At 39.5% G+C, this 17,029-nt stretch overlaps 1 protein-coding gene across 3 annotated transcripts in view; it reads right to left on the bottom strand.

Moving 5' to 3' along the window:
• Window positions 1–17,029, bottom strand: part of TESK2 (testis associated actin remodelling kinase 2) — a 150,433-nt gene that overhangs the window by 98,696 nt on the left and 34,708 nt on the right. For all 3 annotated transcript variants that reach the window (XM_007978965.3, XM_037998779.2, XM_073007354.1), the window contains exon 2: window positions 15,967–16,274. In XM_007978965.3, the coding sequence (XP_007977156.1) occupies window positions 15,967–16,188 (222 nt within the window). In that variant the 5' untranslated portion in view covers window positions 16,189–16,274. The remainder of the gene's footprint in view (window positions 1–15,966; window positions 16,275–17,029) is intronic.

Below are 17,029 nucleotides of genomic sequence, written 5' to 3'. Positions count from 1 at the left end.
TTTTGTATTTTTAGTAGAGACAGGGTTTCTCTATGTTGGTGAGGCTGGTCTCGAACTCCCAACCTCAGGTGGTCTGCCCACCTCAGCCTCCCAAAGTGCTGGGATTATAGGCGTGAGCCACTGTGCCTGGCCAAAACTGTTCATTTTTAAAGAAAGACTTTTATGGTATGTGAATTATTTCTCACTAAAGCTTTTTTTTTTTTTTTTTTTTTTTAATTTACATTGATACTTTGCTCTGGGATGGGATTCCAGGTTTTACAGCTTCACAATACATACCAACAGACTTACCTCATGGGTAATGACGTGTACTTGAATTATCTCATGAGACTAGAACAATCATTTTCTTACAAGATTTCAAGGAAGGAGACTTTCTAGGAAGTTTCCAATTATACTCCCAAACAAAACTAGGACTATTATAAAAAGAAAGCAACAGCCTTTTACGTATCCCAATAGAACCACTCTTTTTTCTTTTGGACATCCTCAACAGAAGCATTCTTAATTTGAAAGATTAAACAAGTTGTCGGCCACTGCTACGCTGCAGCTGAAAAGCTTTTCCACTTACTAGAGGGTAGAAGCTGGCACAATTATGCCATTTGCTTTTACCTTCTCTCACAAATGCACACACATGTGCCACTTCCACTTCCACGTACTTCAATTCTTCCCTAAATAAATTTCACTAACATCCATACCATTCCAATGTTCTTTTTCTTCTTCTTTTTTTTTTTTTTTTTTGAGATAGTCGCTCTCTGTCACCCAGGCTGCAATGCAACATGATCTGGGCTTACTACAACCTCCGCCTCCTGGGTTCAAGCAATTCTCCTGCCTCAGCCTCCCAAGTAGCTGGCACTACAGGCATGTGCCATCGCACCCGGCTAATTTTTATATTTTTAGTAAAGACGAGGTTTCACTATATTGGCCAGGCTGGTCTTGAACTCCTGAGCGCAGGTGATCTGCCTGTCTTGGCAAAGTGCTGGGATTACAGGAGTGAGCCACCACATTCGGCCTATTTTCATTATTTCTAAGAAGCTAAATACACTTAAAAGAGATTTTCTGTAATCCCAGCACTTTGTGTGGCCAAGGTGGGGAGATCACTTGAGACCAGGCATGAGCCACCGTGCCCAGCCAACTAAGGTCTATTTTTAAGGATGACCAGATGATCCTGAATTCCAAAACTAAATTATTTTATTTTACTTATTATTTTTTTTCTTTTTGAGATGGAGTCTCGTTCTGTCGCCCAGGCTGGAATGCAGTGGTGCGATCTCGGCTCACTGCAAGCTCCGCCTCCCAGGTTCACGCCATTCTCCTGCCTCAGCCTCCCAAGAAGCTGGGACTACAGGCGCCCGCCACCACGCCCACCTAATTTTTTTGTATTTTTAGTAGAGACGGGGTTTCACCGTGTTAGCCAGGATGGTCTCGATCTCCTGACCTCATGATCCGCCCGTCTCAGCCTCCCAAAGTGCTGGGATTACAGGCGTGAGCCACCGCGCCCGGCCCACAAAATTATTTTAAAGGAAGACAAATAAACTGGCCGGGCATGGTGGCTCATGCCTGTAATCCCAACACTTTGGGAGGCCGAGGCAGGAGGATCACTTGAGGTCAAGAGTTCGAGACCAGCCTGGCCAACATGGTGAAACCCCGTCTCTACTAAAAAATACAAAAAAAAAATTAGCCGAACATGGTGGTGCGTGCCTGTGGTCCCCGCTACTTGGGAGGCTGAGGCAGGATAATCACTTGAACCCGGAAGGTGGAGTTTGCAGTGAGTTGAGATCACGCCACTGTACTCTAGCCTGGGTGGCAGAGCGAGATCCATCTCAAAAAAAAAAAAAAAAAAAAAAAAAAAGAGGCATACAAATAAACTGCATAAATCCACACTCTAATTGTAAAGTAATCCATCAACCAATCTTTATTTTGCTATCTAGGACAACTAAAAGTCCTTAAGTTACCTGTGCAATTTGTATATCCTACACCAGAAGTCAAACATTTCCTTTTATCACCACGGATATACTTTTTATTTAACCTGACCTTTAAAGCTCGATAATCATCTGTACTTTGTAATCAAAGATAAAAACTAAACATCACCTACCTGTGCACTACAGCTATTAGATCAGGAGTTGGAAGCTTTTTTCTGTAAAGGGTAAAACAGTAAATATCTTAGGCTTTGAAGGCCAGGTACAGTGGCTCATGCCCATAATCTCAATGCTTTGAGAGGTCAAGGTGGGAGGACAGATTGAGGCAGAAGTTTGACACCAGCCCAGGCAACATAGCGATACACTGTCTCTACAAAAAAATTTAAAAATTAGCTGGGTGTGGTGGCACACGCCTGTAGTCCTATCTATTTGTGAAGCTAAGATGGGAGGATCCCTTGAGCTCAGGAGTTCAAAGTTACACTGAGTTATGATCATGCCACTACACTCCAGCTTGTGTGACAAAATGAGACTCTATTTAAAAAAAAAAAAAAGGCTTGTCTCTGTTACAAAATACTCAATGAGTACAGATGTGTTCCGATAAAACTTTACTTCTAAAACATTGGTCCAAAGGCTGTAGTTTACCAAATACTGTATCAGACTATATTACATGCAACCAAAAATAAACAGACCTATTCCCCGCTTTCCCAGTGATAATGTTTTCACCATAAAATTAAATGATTACTTTCTAAAACACCACAAAATACATTTAATTAGCTTTCTCCTATTTTGTAATAGGCATTCATAGTGGGATAATGCTATCCCTATTGTCTCGAATGAGGAATAACAGCCAACTATGAGATTCAGGTTTAGGCTTCAAATTTGAACCATACACACTGTACAGAAAGACTGTGCCAATAAATAAAAATAAAGCATTTAGGTTCAGATCCAGAATCTATTTGACCCCAGCAGAGGCAAAAGTGAGCTCACCATATTGGAACATATCCCCAACGTAGAATAAAATAACTCCCAGGAAAAATGAAACTGCCTTTGCAAAATTGTAACAGTAAGAGAAATCTAACATCGCTGACTCCATCTTGCTTCTAACCACATAAGCTAACCGTCCCTCTCCGTATCTGGGCATAAGCCAAGCTAACTATGGGAGGAATTTAGTTCATGGTTTAACTTTAAAACAAAGATGTTAACAGTCCCTTCAGGAAACTAATCCCCTGCTTGCTTGGGGATGAAACTGCCTTTGTAAAACTAACAGACTGGCCACACAGTTAGAATTATGGTTCAGGGGTCATGTAGCCAGAGGTTACAAGATTTGTAACTTCCCCAACTGCTCCTACAGATAACATCACTATTGTAAAACCTAAGACTGGTGTTTGAGGTATTTTTCAGACCTTGCATTCTGATGAACCAGATGGCACCAATTGGCAACCTATAACAAGAAACCAACTTGACTGCTCTTGTGACACCCCCCACCACCGCCACCTAGTAACTGACTCAGTGCAAGAGGCAGTTTCAACCCCCTATGATGTCATCCTTGACCCAACCAATCAGCACTCCCCAATCCCTAGCCCCCTGCCTGCCAAACTATCCTTGAAAAACCCTAGCCTCTAAATTCTTGGGGAGACAGACTTGAGAAATATCTCTCATTCTCATTGCTTGGCTTGCCCTGTGATTATTAAATTATTTCTCTGCTGCAACTCCTGCTGTTCTCAGTTTATTGGCTTTTCTGAGAAATGGATAAGAAGAACCAGTTGGACAATTACAAAAACATCTACCCTTGAAGATCGGCTTTCAATAAAAAATTAAAAATCAAAGGAGAAACAAAAAGCCAAGGCCAGGTGCAGTGGCTCAGACTTGTAATCCCAACACTTTGGGAGGCTGAGGTGGGAGGATCACCTGAGGCCAGGAATTCAAGACCAGCCTGGGCAACATAATGAGACCCTGTCTCTACCAAAAATAAAAATAAAAAATAAATTGGTGGGCATGGCAGCATACACCTGTGATTCCAGATACTTGGGAGGCTGAGGCAGGAGGGTCACCTGAGCCCAGGAAGTCAAGGCTGCAGTAAGCCATGATCACATCACCACACTCCAAACTAGGTGACAGAGCAAGACCCTGTCTCCAAGAAATAAATAAATAAACCATGAAAAAGTATAAGTAAACACAATAGCTGAACTTATGATCTACACTCTAAGAGTTGCAACTAATCTGAAAAGGACTTAACGAAAAAAATTTTAAAGGTCAAATTTTACTCAGCTCTTTGCAAGTATATTAGAAAAGTTACAAGAAATTATAATTTTCTAGTAAAATATAATTTACAAAACTTGGCCTCAGAAGAAACAAAAACTTAAATAGACCAATTATCCTAGAAGAATAGGAAAAGTTTTCCAAGTACTTGGCACAGAATTTCACAGTGAAATTCTACCAAATATTTAAGAAATAAATCATTTTAATATCACTTAAGCTGTTTCAAAGCATAGAAGAAAAAAACTTCTTTTTTTTTTTTTTTTTTTTTTTAAGACAGGGTTTCTCACTATTTTGCCCAGGATAGCTCAAGCTATCCAAGGTAGGCAGATCACTTGAAGCCAGGAGTTCGAGACCAGCGTGGGCAACATAGTGAGCCTCCATCTCTACAAAAAAATCAAAAAAATTAGCTGGGTATATTGTTGCACACTTGTAGGCAGGCCTAGCTACTCAGGAGGCTGAGACAGGAGGATCCCTTAAGCCAAGGAGCCGGAGGCTGCAGGGAGCTATGATTGCACTACCGCACTCCAGCCTGGGCAACAGAAATAGACTCTGTCTCTAAAAAATTTTTAAATAAAAATAAAAAAGAGGAAATATTAAAACTTAAATGCATGTATTAGAAAATATGAAATATTAGGAAAAACTGAGATAAGAATAACATTCCAGATCCTAGAGAAAGAAAAAAAAAAAGGCCCAAGAAAGTAGGCAAAAGAAAGTAACTGAAGATAGAATTAGAAAACAATGAACTATAAAATGCATACAAACAGTAGACAATCAGTACAATCAAAGAGTAATTATTTGACTGTCAGGTTCTGCCCAGGGTAAAGCTATCAGTAGGTCTGGCAAATATACAAAGTCAAACTTCCCTAAGGCAGGTACAGGGGCAAAACCAAATACCCCTACCTCTAGAATCCATTTTTTAAGCTTTCCATTCATCAATAAACAACAGCTAGTTTTTAAAAAGAAAGAAGGGGTATCCTTTGAAAGAAAACATAAATTTGTGTTAAGTGTGATTTTTTAAAATGGGGCCTCAGCCAGGTACAGTTGTTCACACCTATAATCCCAGTACTTTGGGAAGCCAAGGTAGGAGGATTATGTAAGCCCAGGAGTTAAAGACCAGCGTGGGCAACATAGTGAGACTTCAACTCTACAAATAATTTTAAAAATTAGCCGGGCACAGTAGTATGCCAGTAGTCCCTCAGTACTCAGGAGGCTGAAGCAGGAGGATCTCCTGAGCCCAGGAGTTCAAGGCTGCAGTGAGCCAAGATCATGCCACTGCACTCCAGACTAGGTGACAGAGTGAGATCTATCTCAAAAACAAAACAAAATGAAATTTAAAAATATAATTGCTTGATTCTTTCACAGTAACACTTAGCTTAAAACACAAACACATTGTACCAAGCTGTACAAAAATATTTTCTTTCTTTAGTCTGTAAGTTTTTTCTATTAATTTTTTTTTTTTTTACTCTTTAAACATTTATGTAAAAAACTAAGACACAAACATACACATTAGCCCAGGCCTACAGAAGGTCAGGATCATAATATCACTGTCATCCATCTCCACATCTTGTCTCACCAGAAGGTCTTCAGGGACAATAACACACATGGAGCTATCATATCCTACGGTAACAATGCCTTCTGGAATATCTCCTAAAGGGCCTGCCTGAGACTGTTTTGCAGTTAACTTTTTTTTTTTAATTAATAGGAGTACACTCTAAAATAACAATTAAAAGTATAATGTAGTACATATATAAACCATTAACATAGTCAATTATTACCTTTATCAATTATTACGTTCTGTACATAATTATATGTGCTATTCTTTATATAATTGGCACTGTGGTAGGATTATTAGCACCCGCAATACCACCATCATGGCTAATACATTGCACTACGATGTTAAACAGGTACACAGGTACACAATGTCACTAGGCCATAGGAATTTTCCATTTCTATTATAACCTTATAGGACCACCATTTTATAAGCAGTCCATCATTGTCTGAAATGTCATTATGACTGTATATATAGGATCTATATGAGAAAAACCACAAAACTCTGATGAAAGACATCAAAGAAGAACTAAATAAAATGGAGAGATATTTCATGTTAACAGATAGGAAGACTGAATGTGTTTTTTTTTGTTTGTTTTTTTTTTTTTGTAAAGACCTTGTCTCTACACTTGAGCCTGGTAGTTCAAAGCTTCTGTGAGCCATGACCACACCACTGCACTCTAGCCTGGGAGACAGAGTGAGACTCTGTCTCAAAAACAAAACAAAACAAAACAAAAAACCTGATTAAAAAGTTGAACAGATATCTCACCAAATAAGATACACAGATGGCAAGTAAGTATCTGAGAAAATATTCAACATCATATGTTGTGTTAGGCCATTCTTGCATTGCTATAAAGAAACACCTGAGATCAAGTTATTTATAAAGAAAAGAGGTTTAATTGACTCACAGTTCTGGAAGCTGTATATGAAACACAGTGCCAGCATCTACTTCTGGTAAGGGCCTCTGGAAGCTTACAATCATGGAGGAAGGTGACAGGGTGGTGCCAGCATGTCACATGGGGAGAGTGAGATCAAGAGAGAGAGAGTAGGGGGAGGCCCCAGATTCTTTTAAACAGCCAGATGGCACATGAACACACTGAGCAAGAACTCACTTATCACCAATGGGATGGTACTAAACCATTCATGAGGGATCTACTTCCATGATCCAATCACTTCCCACTAGGCCCCACCTTCAACATTGGAAATCACATTTCATCATGAGATTGGGAGGGAACAAACATCCAAACTATATCATATACCATTAGATATTTGAAAATTAAAATAACAGTGAGATACTACTATATACTAATTAGATTGGCCAAAATCCAGAACACTGACATCAAATACTGACAAGGATATGGACCAACAGGAACTCTGTATTCATTCCTAGTTGAAATGCAAAATGGGGCAGGGCACGGTGGCTCACGTCTGCAATCCTAGCACTTTGGGAGGCTGAGGCAGGTGGATCACAAGGTCAGGAGTTCAAGACCAGCCTGGCCAAGATGGTGAAACCTCACCTCTACTAAAAATACAAAGCTTAGCTGAGCGTGGTGGTGGACATCCGTAATCCCAGCTACTCAGGAAGCTGAGGGAGGGAATTGCTTGAATACGGAAGGCAGAGGTTGCAGTGAGCCGAGATCACACTACTGTACCCCAGCCTGGGACACAGAGCGAGACTCTGTCTCAAAAAATAAAAAAGGAATGCAAAATGGTACTGCCACTTTGGAAGAGTTTGGCAGTAGTTTTTTATAAAACTAAACATATTGGCTGGGCACGGTGGCTCAAGCCTGTAATCCCAGCACTTTGGGAGGCCGAGACCGGTGGATCACGAGGTCAGGAGATCGAGACCATCCTGGCTAACATGGTGAAACCCCGTCTCTACTAAAAAATACAAAAAATCTAGCCAGGCGAGGTGGCGGGTGCCTGTAGTCCCAGCTACTCGGGAGGCTGAGGCAGGAGAATGGCAAGTAAACTCGGGAGGCGGAGCTTGCAGTGAGCTGAGATCCGGCCACTGCACTCCAGCCTGGGCGACAGAGCAAGACTCCATCTCAAAAAAAAAAAAAAACTAAACATATTTTTACCATACAATCCACCAATTGCACTCTGTGATATTTACCCAAATGAACTGAAAACTTATGTCCACAAAAAATCCCACACATGCGTGTTGACAGCTGCTTTATTCATAATTGTCAACATATTGAAGCAACCAAGATGTCCTTCAATAGGTGAGCAGATAAGCGGTGGTAGATTGAGACAATAGGATATTATTCAGTGCTAAACAGGAATGAGCTATTAAGCCATGAAAAAGCATGGAGGACAGATTAATTAATTAATTAATTAATTTCAAGCTATCAAAAGTGTGGTGATCCATAATTTCTTAAGAGATTGCTACATTATTATATCCAGGTGTTTCTTTAACCACTGACACCCATTTCACAAGTTTTGATGCACATGTACCGGTGCCTGGAAGTAATTTTAAGACATCTCAATTTCAAAATATTGAAAGTGTTAGAAATGATGAAATGTAGTAGACAGTTTTTTATGCTTAACTCATCTCGAGTTTATTTCAGTGTTTGAAATTAGGTATAAACATCTAGTTTTATCTTTTTTCAGAAAGTTAATTGTCTAAATACAATTTTTTAATTAGTCTACTCTCCCCGCAGTGGGTTGAAATTTCATTTTTATCCTTGAATTCTGGTGAATAGACAGAACAATGGAATAAAACAGAAAATCCAGAAATAGGCTCAAATATATATGCTAATTTAGTGTATGATAGAGATATTTTCTTTAGTAAGGAAAAGATGAACTAGTGAAAAGATCTTAACATAACTAGGTAGTCATCTGAAAAGCAAATAGAATTGGATCAATGTTTTATAGCTTATACTAGGATAAATTCCAAATGGATCAAAAATTTAAATATGAAAATTAAAATTATAAAAGCTCCATAGCAGAATATGGAAGAATTAATTTTTTTAAATTAATAGGCTGGGCACAGTGGCTCATGCCTGTTATCCCAGCACTTTGGGAGGCTGAGCCAGGTGGATCACCTGAGGTCAGGAGTTCGAGACCAGCCTGACCAATATGATGAAACCCCATCTCTACTGAAAATACAAAAATTAGCTGGACGTGGTGGCATGTGCCTGAAATCCCAGCTCCTTGGGAGGCTGAGGCAGGAGAATTGCTTAAACTGGGAAGTCGAGGCTGCAGTGAGCCGAGATCACACCACTGCACTCTACCCTGGGCAACAATAGGAGACTCACAAAATCCACAACTATGCTGCATCAAGCCCATAAAGACCTCTTAAATAAAAAATTAAACTTCTAAGTAATGGGAATTGTCATAGTTTAATTGGCAAGAAGTACATCTTATAATCAATGGCATCTTATATTCAATGAAATCTATCATAAAAGCATGAGGAAAACAATATTTTCAAAACCTCTTAGGCTATACGCACAATCTACAAGTTGTAAATGAAAAAACTAATAGGTTTATTTTGTATTATTTATTTATTTTTCTTTTTTTTAGAGACAGGGTCTCACTGTTGCCTAGGTTGGTCTTGAATTCTTGAGCTCAAGCAATCCTCCTGCCTTAGTTTTCCAAAGTGCTGGGGTTACAGGTGTAAGCTACCACTGCCAAGCCAAGGTTTAACTACATAAAAACTAAAATGATAAAAGATGGGCAGGGAGAAAATACTTGCAACATATGTAATAAAGAATTACTATCAGGCAGGCGTCAGATGTCCCCAGCACACTGGAGTCTGGGGTTTGGTGCTGATGGTGTCTCATCAACATGCACAAACACAGCCTGACAGCTGGACTTTAGTGTTGGGAGCTGTTAATTATTCTAAAGTTCTATAGATTCATGATTTTATAGTTAGAGTTTATATCTACCTGTGTTTTTAGAGGAAGAACCCAAGGCCAAATTATTTTGAAGTGGGAGTGGGCTAGACCGGAGTCTTCCTGTACCCTTTTCATGCTGTGTTTGAGGATGTGCCCATTGCTACATCCACATAACTCATCTGGAGCAGGGGATGTGTGACAGGAAACTGTCTAAGATTTTTCACGGGTAAAGTTAAGCAGAAGTATGTAGTAAACATGAGTGCAAAAGTGTGGCTGAGCCACATATGCACTTGATTTGATTTGGGAAGCCTGAGGGAGGCAGCATTCCTAGCCACGTGCTGCCTGCCCAGCACAAGGTAGGGTAGTAACTGGGGTGGGGAAGGGGCAGCTCTGTAGAGCATGGTCTGCCTTAGGGCCTGAATTGTCCTCAAAGCACATGGACTGCGGAAATTGTTCACATGAACCAGAGACATCACTCTTTAGGATTCTATTGGCAGCACCTGAACTGGCTCGACATTTATGGAGGTGGTGTTTCTTTGAAGCAGTAACCTTTGTTTTATAATTTTTATTTGGTGGCTGGGAGTGATGGCTCACACCTGTAATCCCAGCACTTCAGGAGGCCGAGGTGGGCAGATCACCGGAGGTCAGGCGTTCAAGACCACCCTGGCCAACGTGGTGAAACCCTGTCTCTACAAAAATATAAAAATTAGCCAGGCATGATGGTGGGTGCCTGTAATCCCAGCTACTCAGGAGGCTGAGGCAGGAGAATCACTTGAACCCGAGAGGCAGAGGTTGTAGTGAGCAAGATCATACCACTGTACTGCAGCCTGGGAGACACACCAAGACTCCGTCTCGGAAAAAAAAAAAAAAAATTTATTTGGCATAATTTAATATAGTTTAGAAGCTATCTAATCTGTTTTTTTTTTTGGAGGGGCAAACTCTTTTGAAAATGTAAGTTTTGCTTTTAATTAAAAATTAAGTCTTAGTTAAAACTTAGCCTGCACAAAATTCTTCAGTTACTTCCCATTACTTTATCAGTAATATTCACCACATTTTCCTAGATGTTTATTGATTAGAGTGTTGGGATCAAATTCTGCACTAAATGTATGCAAATACATTGGAGAGGCTTTGTGTTTTTCACTATGAAATGCAATGGTGGCTTGAATAAGAAAGTATCTAGAAGCCAAATTAACATAATAATGACTTCAAAAAAAGAATTACTATCAGGATATGTAAAGAACTACAAAAAAATCAACACAACAGAAAAAGGCAGGTAAGAATATAAGTGAACAAGTTTTATAAATGACCAATAAACAAAAGGACTTCACTAACAATCAGAGTACAAAAATTAAAATGAATTAACAACTCAGGAAGTTGAAGCAGGAAGATTGCTTGAGGTCAGGAGTTTGACCAGCCTAGGCAACACAGAGGGACCCCATCTTAAGAAAAAGCCTGGGCACGGTGGCTAACGCCCATAATCCCAGCATTTTGGACTTTGGGAGGCAGGGGCAGGAGGATTGCCCAGGCCCAGGAGTTCAAGACAAGCCTGGGCAACATAGTGAGACCCTGTCTCAAAAAAAGAAGAAAGAAAAGGCTGAATGCAGTGGCTTATGCCTATAATGCCAGCACTTTGGGAGACTGAAGCAGGAGGATCATTTAAGCCCAGAAATTCAAGATCAGCCTGGGTAATAGAGCAAGACTCCATCTGTACAAAACACTTTAAAATTAGCTGACGTGACAGTAACATGCCTGTAATCCCAGCTACTTGGGAGGCTGGGATGGGAGAGTCACTTGAGTCCAGGAGTTTGAGGATGCAGTCAGCTATGTCCATGCCACTGCACTGCAGCCTGGATGACAGTGAGACCCTGTCTCTAAGAAAAAAAAAAAAAAAAAAGAGGCTGGGCAAGGTGGTGCATACCTGTAATCTCAGCACTTTGGGAGGCAGAGGCAAGCCGATCACTTGAGCCCAGGAGTTCAAGACCAGCCTAGGCAACATGGTGAAACCACAACTGTACACACAAAAAAATACAAAAATTAGCCAGGCATGATGGTGTGTGTCTGTAGTCCCAGCTACTTGGGAGGCTGAGGTGGGAGGATCACTTGAGTCTGGGAAGTCAAGGCTGCAGTGAGATAGCACCACTGCACTCCAGCCTAGGTAACAGAATGAGACCCTGTCTTTAAAAAAAAAAAAAAAAAAAAAAAAAAAAGGGAGAGAGAGAGAGAGAGAGATCAACCCTCGCTAACATGGTTAATTGTGACATGAAGAGCGCCAAAATCACTCAATGGGGAAAGGACAGTCTTTTCAACAAATAGTGTTTGTAAAACTTGTTATCCACAAGCAAAAGAATGAAATGGGGCTTTTACTTTATACCACATTGAAAAATTAACTTAAAATGATCAATAATCTAAATGTAAGAGCTAAAACTATAAAACTCTTAGAAGAAAACATTGTGGAAAATCTTCATGATATTGGATTTGGTGATGATTCCTTGGATTGGCATAAAAAGCAAAAGGTAACAAAAGAAAAAATTAATTTGACTTAATCAGAATTTAAAATTTCTGTGCAAAAAAGGACACCATCATGGGAGTGAAAAGACAAACTACAAATTGTGAGAAAATATTTGCAAATCATGTATCTGGTAAGGGATAAATATTCCCTATATATAAAATACATAAATACAACGCAATTCAAAAATGAGCAAAGGATTCAAATACACATTTCTCCAAGAAGATATACAAAAAAGGTCAATAAGCACATGAAAAGATGCTAGATATCACTAGTTGTTTAGAAAAATGCAAATCAAAACCACAATGATACACCACTTTTCACACCAAATAGGATTATTACCATGAAAAAGAAAAATAAGTGCCAGTGAGCACGTGGAGAAACTGGAACCCTTATGTATTGCTGATAGAACTGTAAAATGGCACAACTGCTACGGAAAAAAGTTAAACATAGACTGACTAGGTTAATAAGGCAGTCAAAAAAAGACAAATACTGTATGTTTTCACTTACATGAGATATCTAGGGTAATCAAACTCATAGAAATAAAGTAGGATAGTGGTTGCCAGGAGTTGGGGGGAATGGAGAAATGGGGAGTTGTTTAATGGGTACAGAGTTTCAGTTTTGCAAAATGAAAAAGTTCTGGAGTTTGGAGGCACATCCATGTGTACATACTTAATAGTTGTGTTAAGTATGTACTTAATATACTTAAATACTGTTAAGATAGTAAGAAAAAAATATATATTTTTTTAATTTTTATTTTATTTTTCCCCCAGAGACAGAGTTTCGTCATGTTGCCCAGGTTGGTCTCAAACTCCTGGGCTCAGGCAATCCTCCTGTCTTGGCCTCTCAAAGTGCTGGGATTACAGGCGTGAACCACGATACCCAGGCAAAATGGTAAATTTTGTATGTATTTTACCATAATCTTTTCTTAAAGTTAAACATAGAATTACTCATATGACTCAGCAATTCTATTTACAGCTAAATACCCAAAAGAATTGCAAGCAAAGAACAAAACAGATACTTGTATATTGGTATTCATAGCAGCATTATTCAAAATAGCCCAAAGGTGGAAACAACTCCATCAACAGACAGATAAAATATGACCTATACATATAATGCAGTATTAGCCATAAAAAGGAATGAAATTCTGATATATGCTACAACATGAATAACCTTGAAAACATGCTAAGTGAATTAACGTTGACACAAATGGATAAATATTATATTAATCCACTTATATAGGGTGCCTAGAATAAGCAAATTCATAAAAACAGAAAGAAGATATTAGGGGGTGGGAGTGAAACTGCCCCCATGGGGTTCACAACGAGTGCATGCCAAGTTCTGGACAGAAATATAGTTATAATTAAGCATTAATCAGGCCTCACTTTGGCCCACTTCCTGGTTGCTAAAAAGTCACATAGCACTAGATGTGACTAGATGTGACTATTTGCATCCCTATTGTTCCTACAGAATAGGAGTTCTGACATTAGGGTCATAAAATTTAAGATTTTATTTCCATCCCCATCTTTCCTATAACAGGATCTCTGACATAATCGTAATGCTTTTGTTTACGGATTGCTTAATATGTTTTTCACACCCCTGAATTCCAGCAACCAGTTTGAAGACCCCCACAGAGGAACAGGATCTGCAAGAGAATACGGCTTCTTCATCTCCCTGTCCCATGACTTCACCCTGTACTCTTTAACAAATAAACAATTGCCACACTTTGGCCCACTTCAAAACCCTTAAAAACCTTAGCCCCAATCTCCTAGGGGAGATGAATTTGAGGTTTCCCTCCATCTCCTCATTTGGTGGCCCCATGATTAAACCTTTCTCTGCTGCAACCTGGTGTCTCAGCTTACTGACTTGCCGTGTGCATTGGGCAATGAACCTATTTACAGTTACAGAAGGGAGAATTAGTGAGTTAATGTTTCATAGGTACAGAGATTCTGTTTAGGATGATGAGAAAGTTCTGGAAAAGGATAATGGGGATGGTTGTACAACATTGTAAATGTAATTAATGACACTGAACTCCACATTTAAAAAATGGCTAAGATGATAAATTTATGTTATATATATTTTACTGCAATAAAAAATATTTTAGAGAAAGACTAGAAAGAAAGAAGCTGGAAATGGTACATAGAGACAACTCTATGGAGTTGTTTTGGTCCAAAAAAAAAAACAAACAAACAAGACATGGGAAAGTATACCTATTAATAAAAGAAACAATAGGAGCTGGACGTGGTGGCTCTTACCTGTAATCCCAACACTTTGGGAAGCCAAGGCAGGCTGATCACTTGAGCTCAGGAGTTCAAGAACAGCCTGGGCAACAAGGTGAAACCCCAACTCTCCAAAAAATACAAAAATTAGCTGGGCTTGGTGTCATGCACCTGTAGTCCCAGTTTCTCTGGAGGCTGAGGTGGGAGGATCATCTGAGCCCAGGGAGGTCAAGACTGCAGTAAGCCATGATCATACCACACTGCACTCTAGACTGTGTGACAGAGCGAAACCCTATCTCAAAAAACAAAATAATAGAATAAAATAGGTCAGGTGCAGTGGCTCATGCCTGTAATCCCAGCACTTTGGGAGGCTGAGGTGGGCGGATCACTTGAGGTCAGGAGTTCAAGACTAGCCTGGCCAAAATGGTGAAACTCTGTCTCTACTAAAAATATAAAAATTAGCCGGGCGTGGTTGTGGGTGCCTGTAATCCCAGCTACTAGGGAGGCTGAGGAAGGAGAATTGCTTGAACCCGGGAAGCAGAGGTTGCAGTGGGCCAAGATTGTGCCACCGCACCCCAGCCTGGGCAACAGACTGAGACTCCATCTCAAAAAAATAAAAATAAAAATTATTTTTTTGAAATAAATTTGAAATAAGGGGAAATAACAGAGCCAAAATGTTTGGGGTTTTGTTGTTGTTGTTGTTGTTTTTCCTTAAAAGATTTTTTTTAACATGTTAATGGTAACACTTAGTAGTGAAAATACAATGTAGAAAAGAGAGGGGAGAATTTCTTAGGCAATGGCTATTAGTAGGCAAGTGGAAATGGAATGTACAATATAAACAGAAATAATGGACTTAGGAGCATGGGTAGTTGATCCATAGCACAAGGTATAAAGGCCAAGTAACTGGGTAAAGATGTGTGTTGATAGCTATTTGTAGTAATGGGAGTCTGTGGAAGTTCTCTTCTGCTTGCTTCAATTTTCTCACTGAATTGGGAAGCAATTCATTAATTACTGACAATGAGGACTAGAGAGGAAATACCGGGATTTGATGAGAGAAGAAAAGGTACAAAATACTCTCTTGAGGGAGTGAGTGAACTAGGGAAATATGATTGCTCAGGAGCATTATGAGCTCATATTTTTTTGAGACAGGGCCTTGCTATGTTGCCCAGGTTGCTCTCAAACTCACAGCCTCAAGCGAGTCTCCTGAGTAGCTCGGACTACAGGTGCATGCCATCGCACCCAGCTATCAATTTTACTGAAGATAAGCAAACAAAAACTATATATGTGGGTGTGTATATATATAATTTTAATATATGTATATAAGGTGTATAAATAATATATGTATAAGCACAGAAAGAGTCCAGAAGTATACACACCGAATTGTTAATAGTGGTTATTACTGGAGAATGTATGTGTGGACACATACACACATGTGTGGCTGGGGGTAGAGGTGAGGTGGAAGAGACTCCTGTGTTATTTGAATTTTTAACCAGCACATTATTTTTGGGATTCAAACAAAATATTTTAATATAAGTTAATAAATAGCTTGAAAGGAGAATTTAGAATGGTGTTCAAGATCCACAGCACCTTGATTAGGCAAATCCTACATCCTAATTAAACACAACTGTCAACCTGCAGTAAATGTGACCACAGCAAGACAATATGAGAAAAGCTGAAGTATCACTCACCTTGAACACTTCAGAAAAGAAGCCAGACCCTATTTTTTCACAGGTGAAATCATCCAAACGCGTCAGTCTGGAAAAGGCACTTATAAGAGCTCGATACGAAGATGGCCAAACTCTTCCCACCTGGCTCACATTTCCATCTCCTCCACCACCTCCTTCAAACTCTTCAAGACGCTCCACACGTGGGGGAAAACCTGCAATTGAATTCCGTTTGCTCCGATCCATAGTCTCAATAATCACTTTTTTCTTCTTTTAAGAAGGAACTCCACACATAAATTTTTGTTGAATTGTACTTCTCTTCTGGTTTGACACTAAACAAGAGATCAAAAAAATTTCCACTGAAATCTTTAATGAATAAATACATGCAAAGCAATAAATACTCAATGCAAAAATATTTCCTTTCACATTCTAGTTCCTGGTTTTCAGATCTAAAAAATGCTGTATGTCTTTACCCTCAAATAACACTGATATATTTAAAGCCCAAGATATAGCCAGTCTTTACCATGAGTAGAATATCATGAAGATCACCAATTACATTCTAAGTAACAAAATGACAATGATAATATCTATCATTGAGCACCTACTTTCTAGGAAACATAGTATAAGAGCTTGACAAATGTCATTTGATTCTCAGATAATCCATGATATAAGGATTATGTTCATTTCACAGAGAGATCAAGAAATCAGTCACTAAAAGGCAGAGATAAAATTAAAATGGAAGCTGGGTGCAGTGGCTCACACCTGTAATCCCAGCACTTTGGGAGGCCAAGGCACGTGGATCACTTGAGGTCAAGAGTTTGAGACCAGCCTGGCCAACATGGTGAAACCCCATCTCTACTAAAAATATAAAAATTAGCCAGGCATGGTGGCAAGCACCTGTAATCTCAGCTACTCAGGAGGCTGAAGTAGGAGAATCACTTTAACCCAGGAGGCAGGGGTTCCAGTGAGCCGAGACCGTGCCAGTGCACTCCAGCCTGGGCAACAGAGTGAGACACTGTCTCAAGAAAAAAAAAAGAAAAAAAATTAAAGTACAAAGCCCGTCTGATTCAAAAGCCTGTGCTTCTTT

Source organism: Chlorocebus sabaeus, chromosome 20 (assembly GCF_047675955.1).
Source record: "Chlorocebus sabaeus isolate Y175 chromosome 20, mChlSab1.0.hap1, whole genome shotgun sequence".
NCBI lineage: Eukaryota > Metazoa > Chordata > Mammalia > Primates > Cercopithecidae > Chlorocebus > Chlorocebus sabaeus.
Note: the sequence above shows the minus strand (reverse complement) of the source record. Positions and strands in the feature narration are given on the sequence as shown.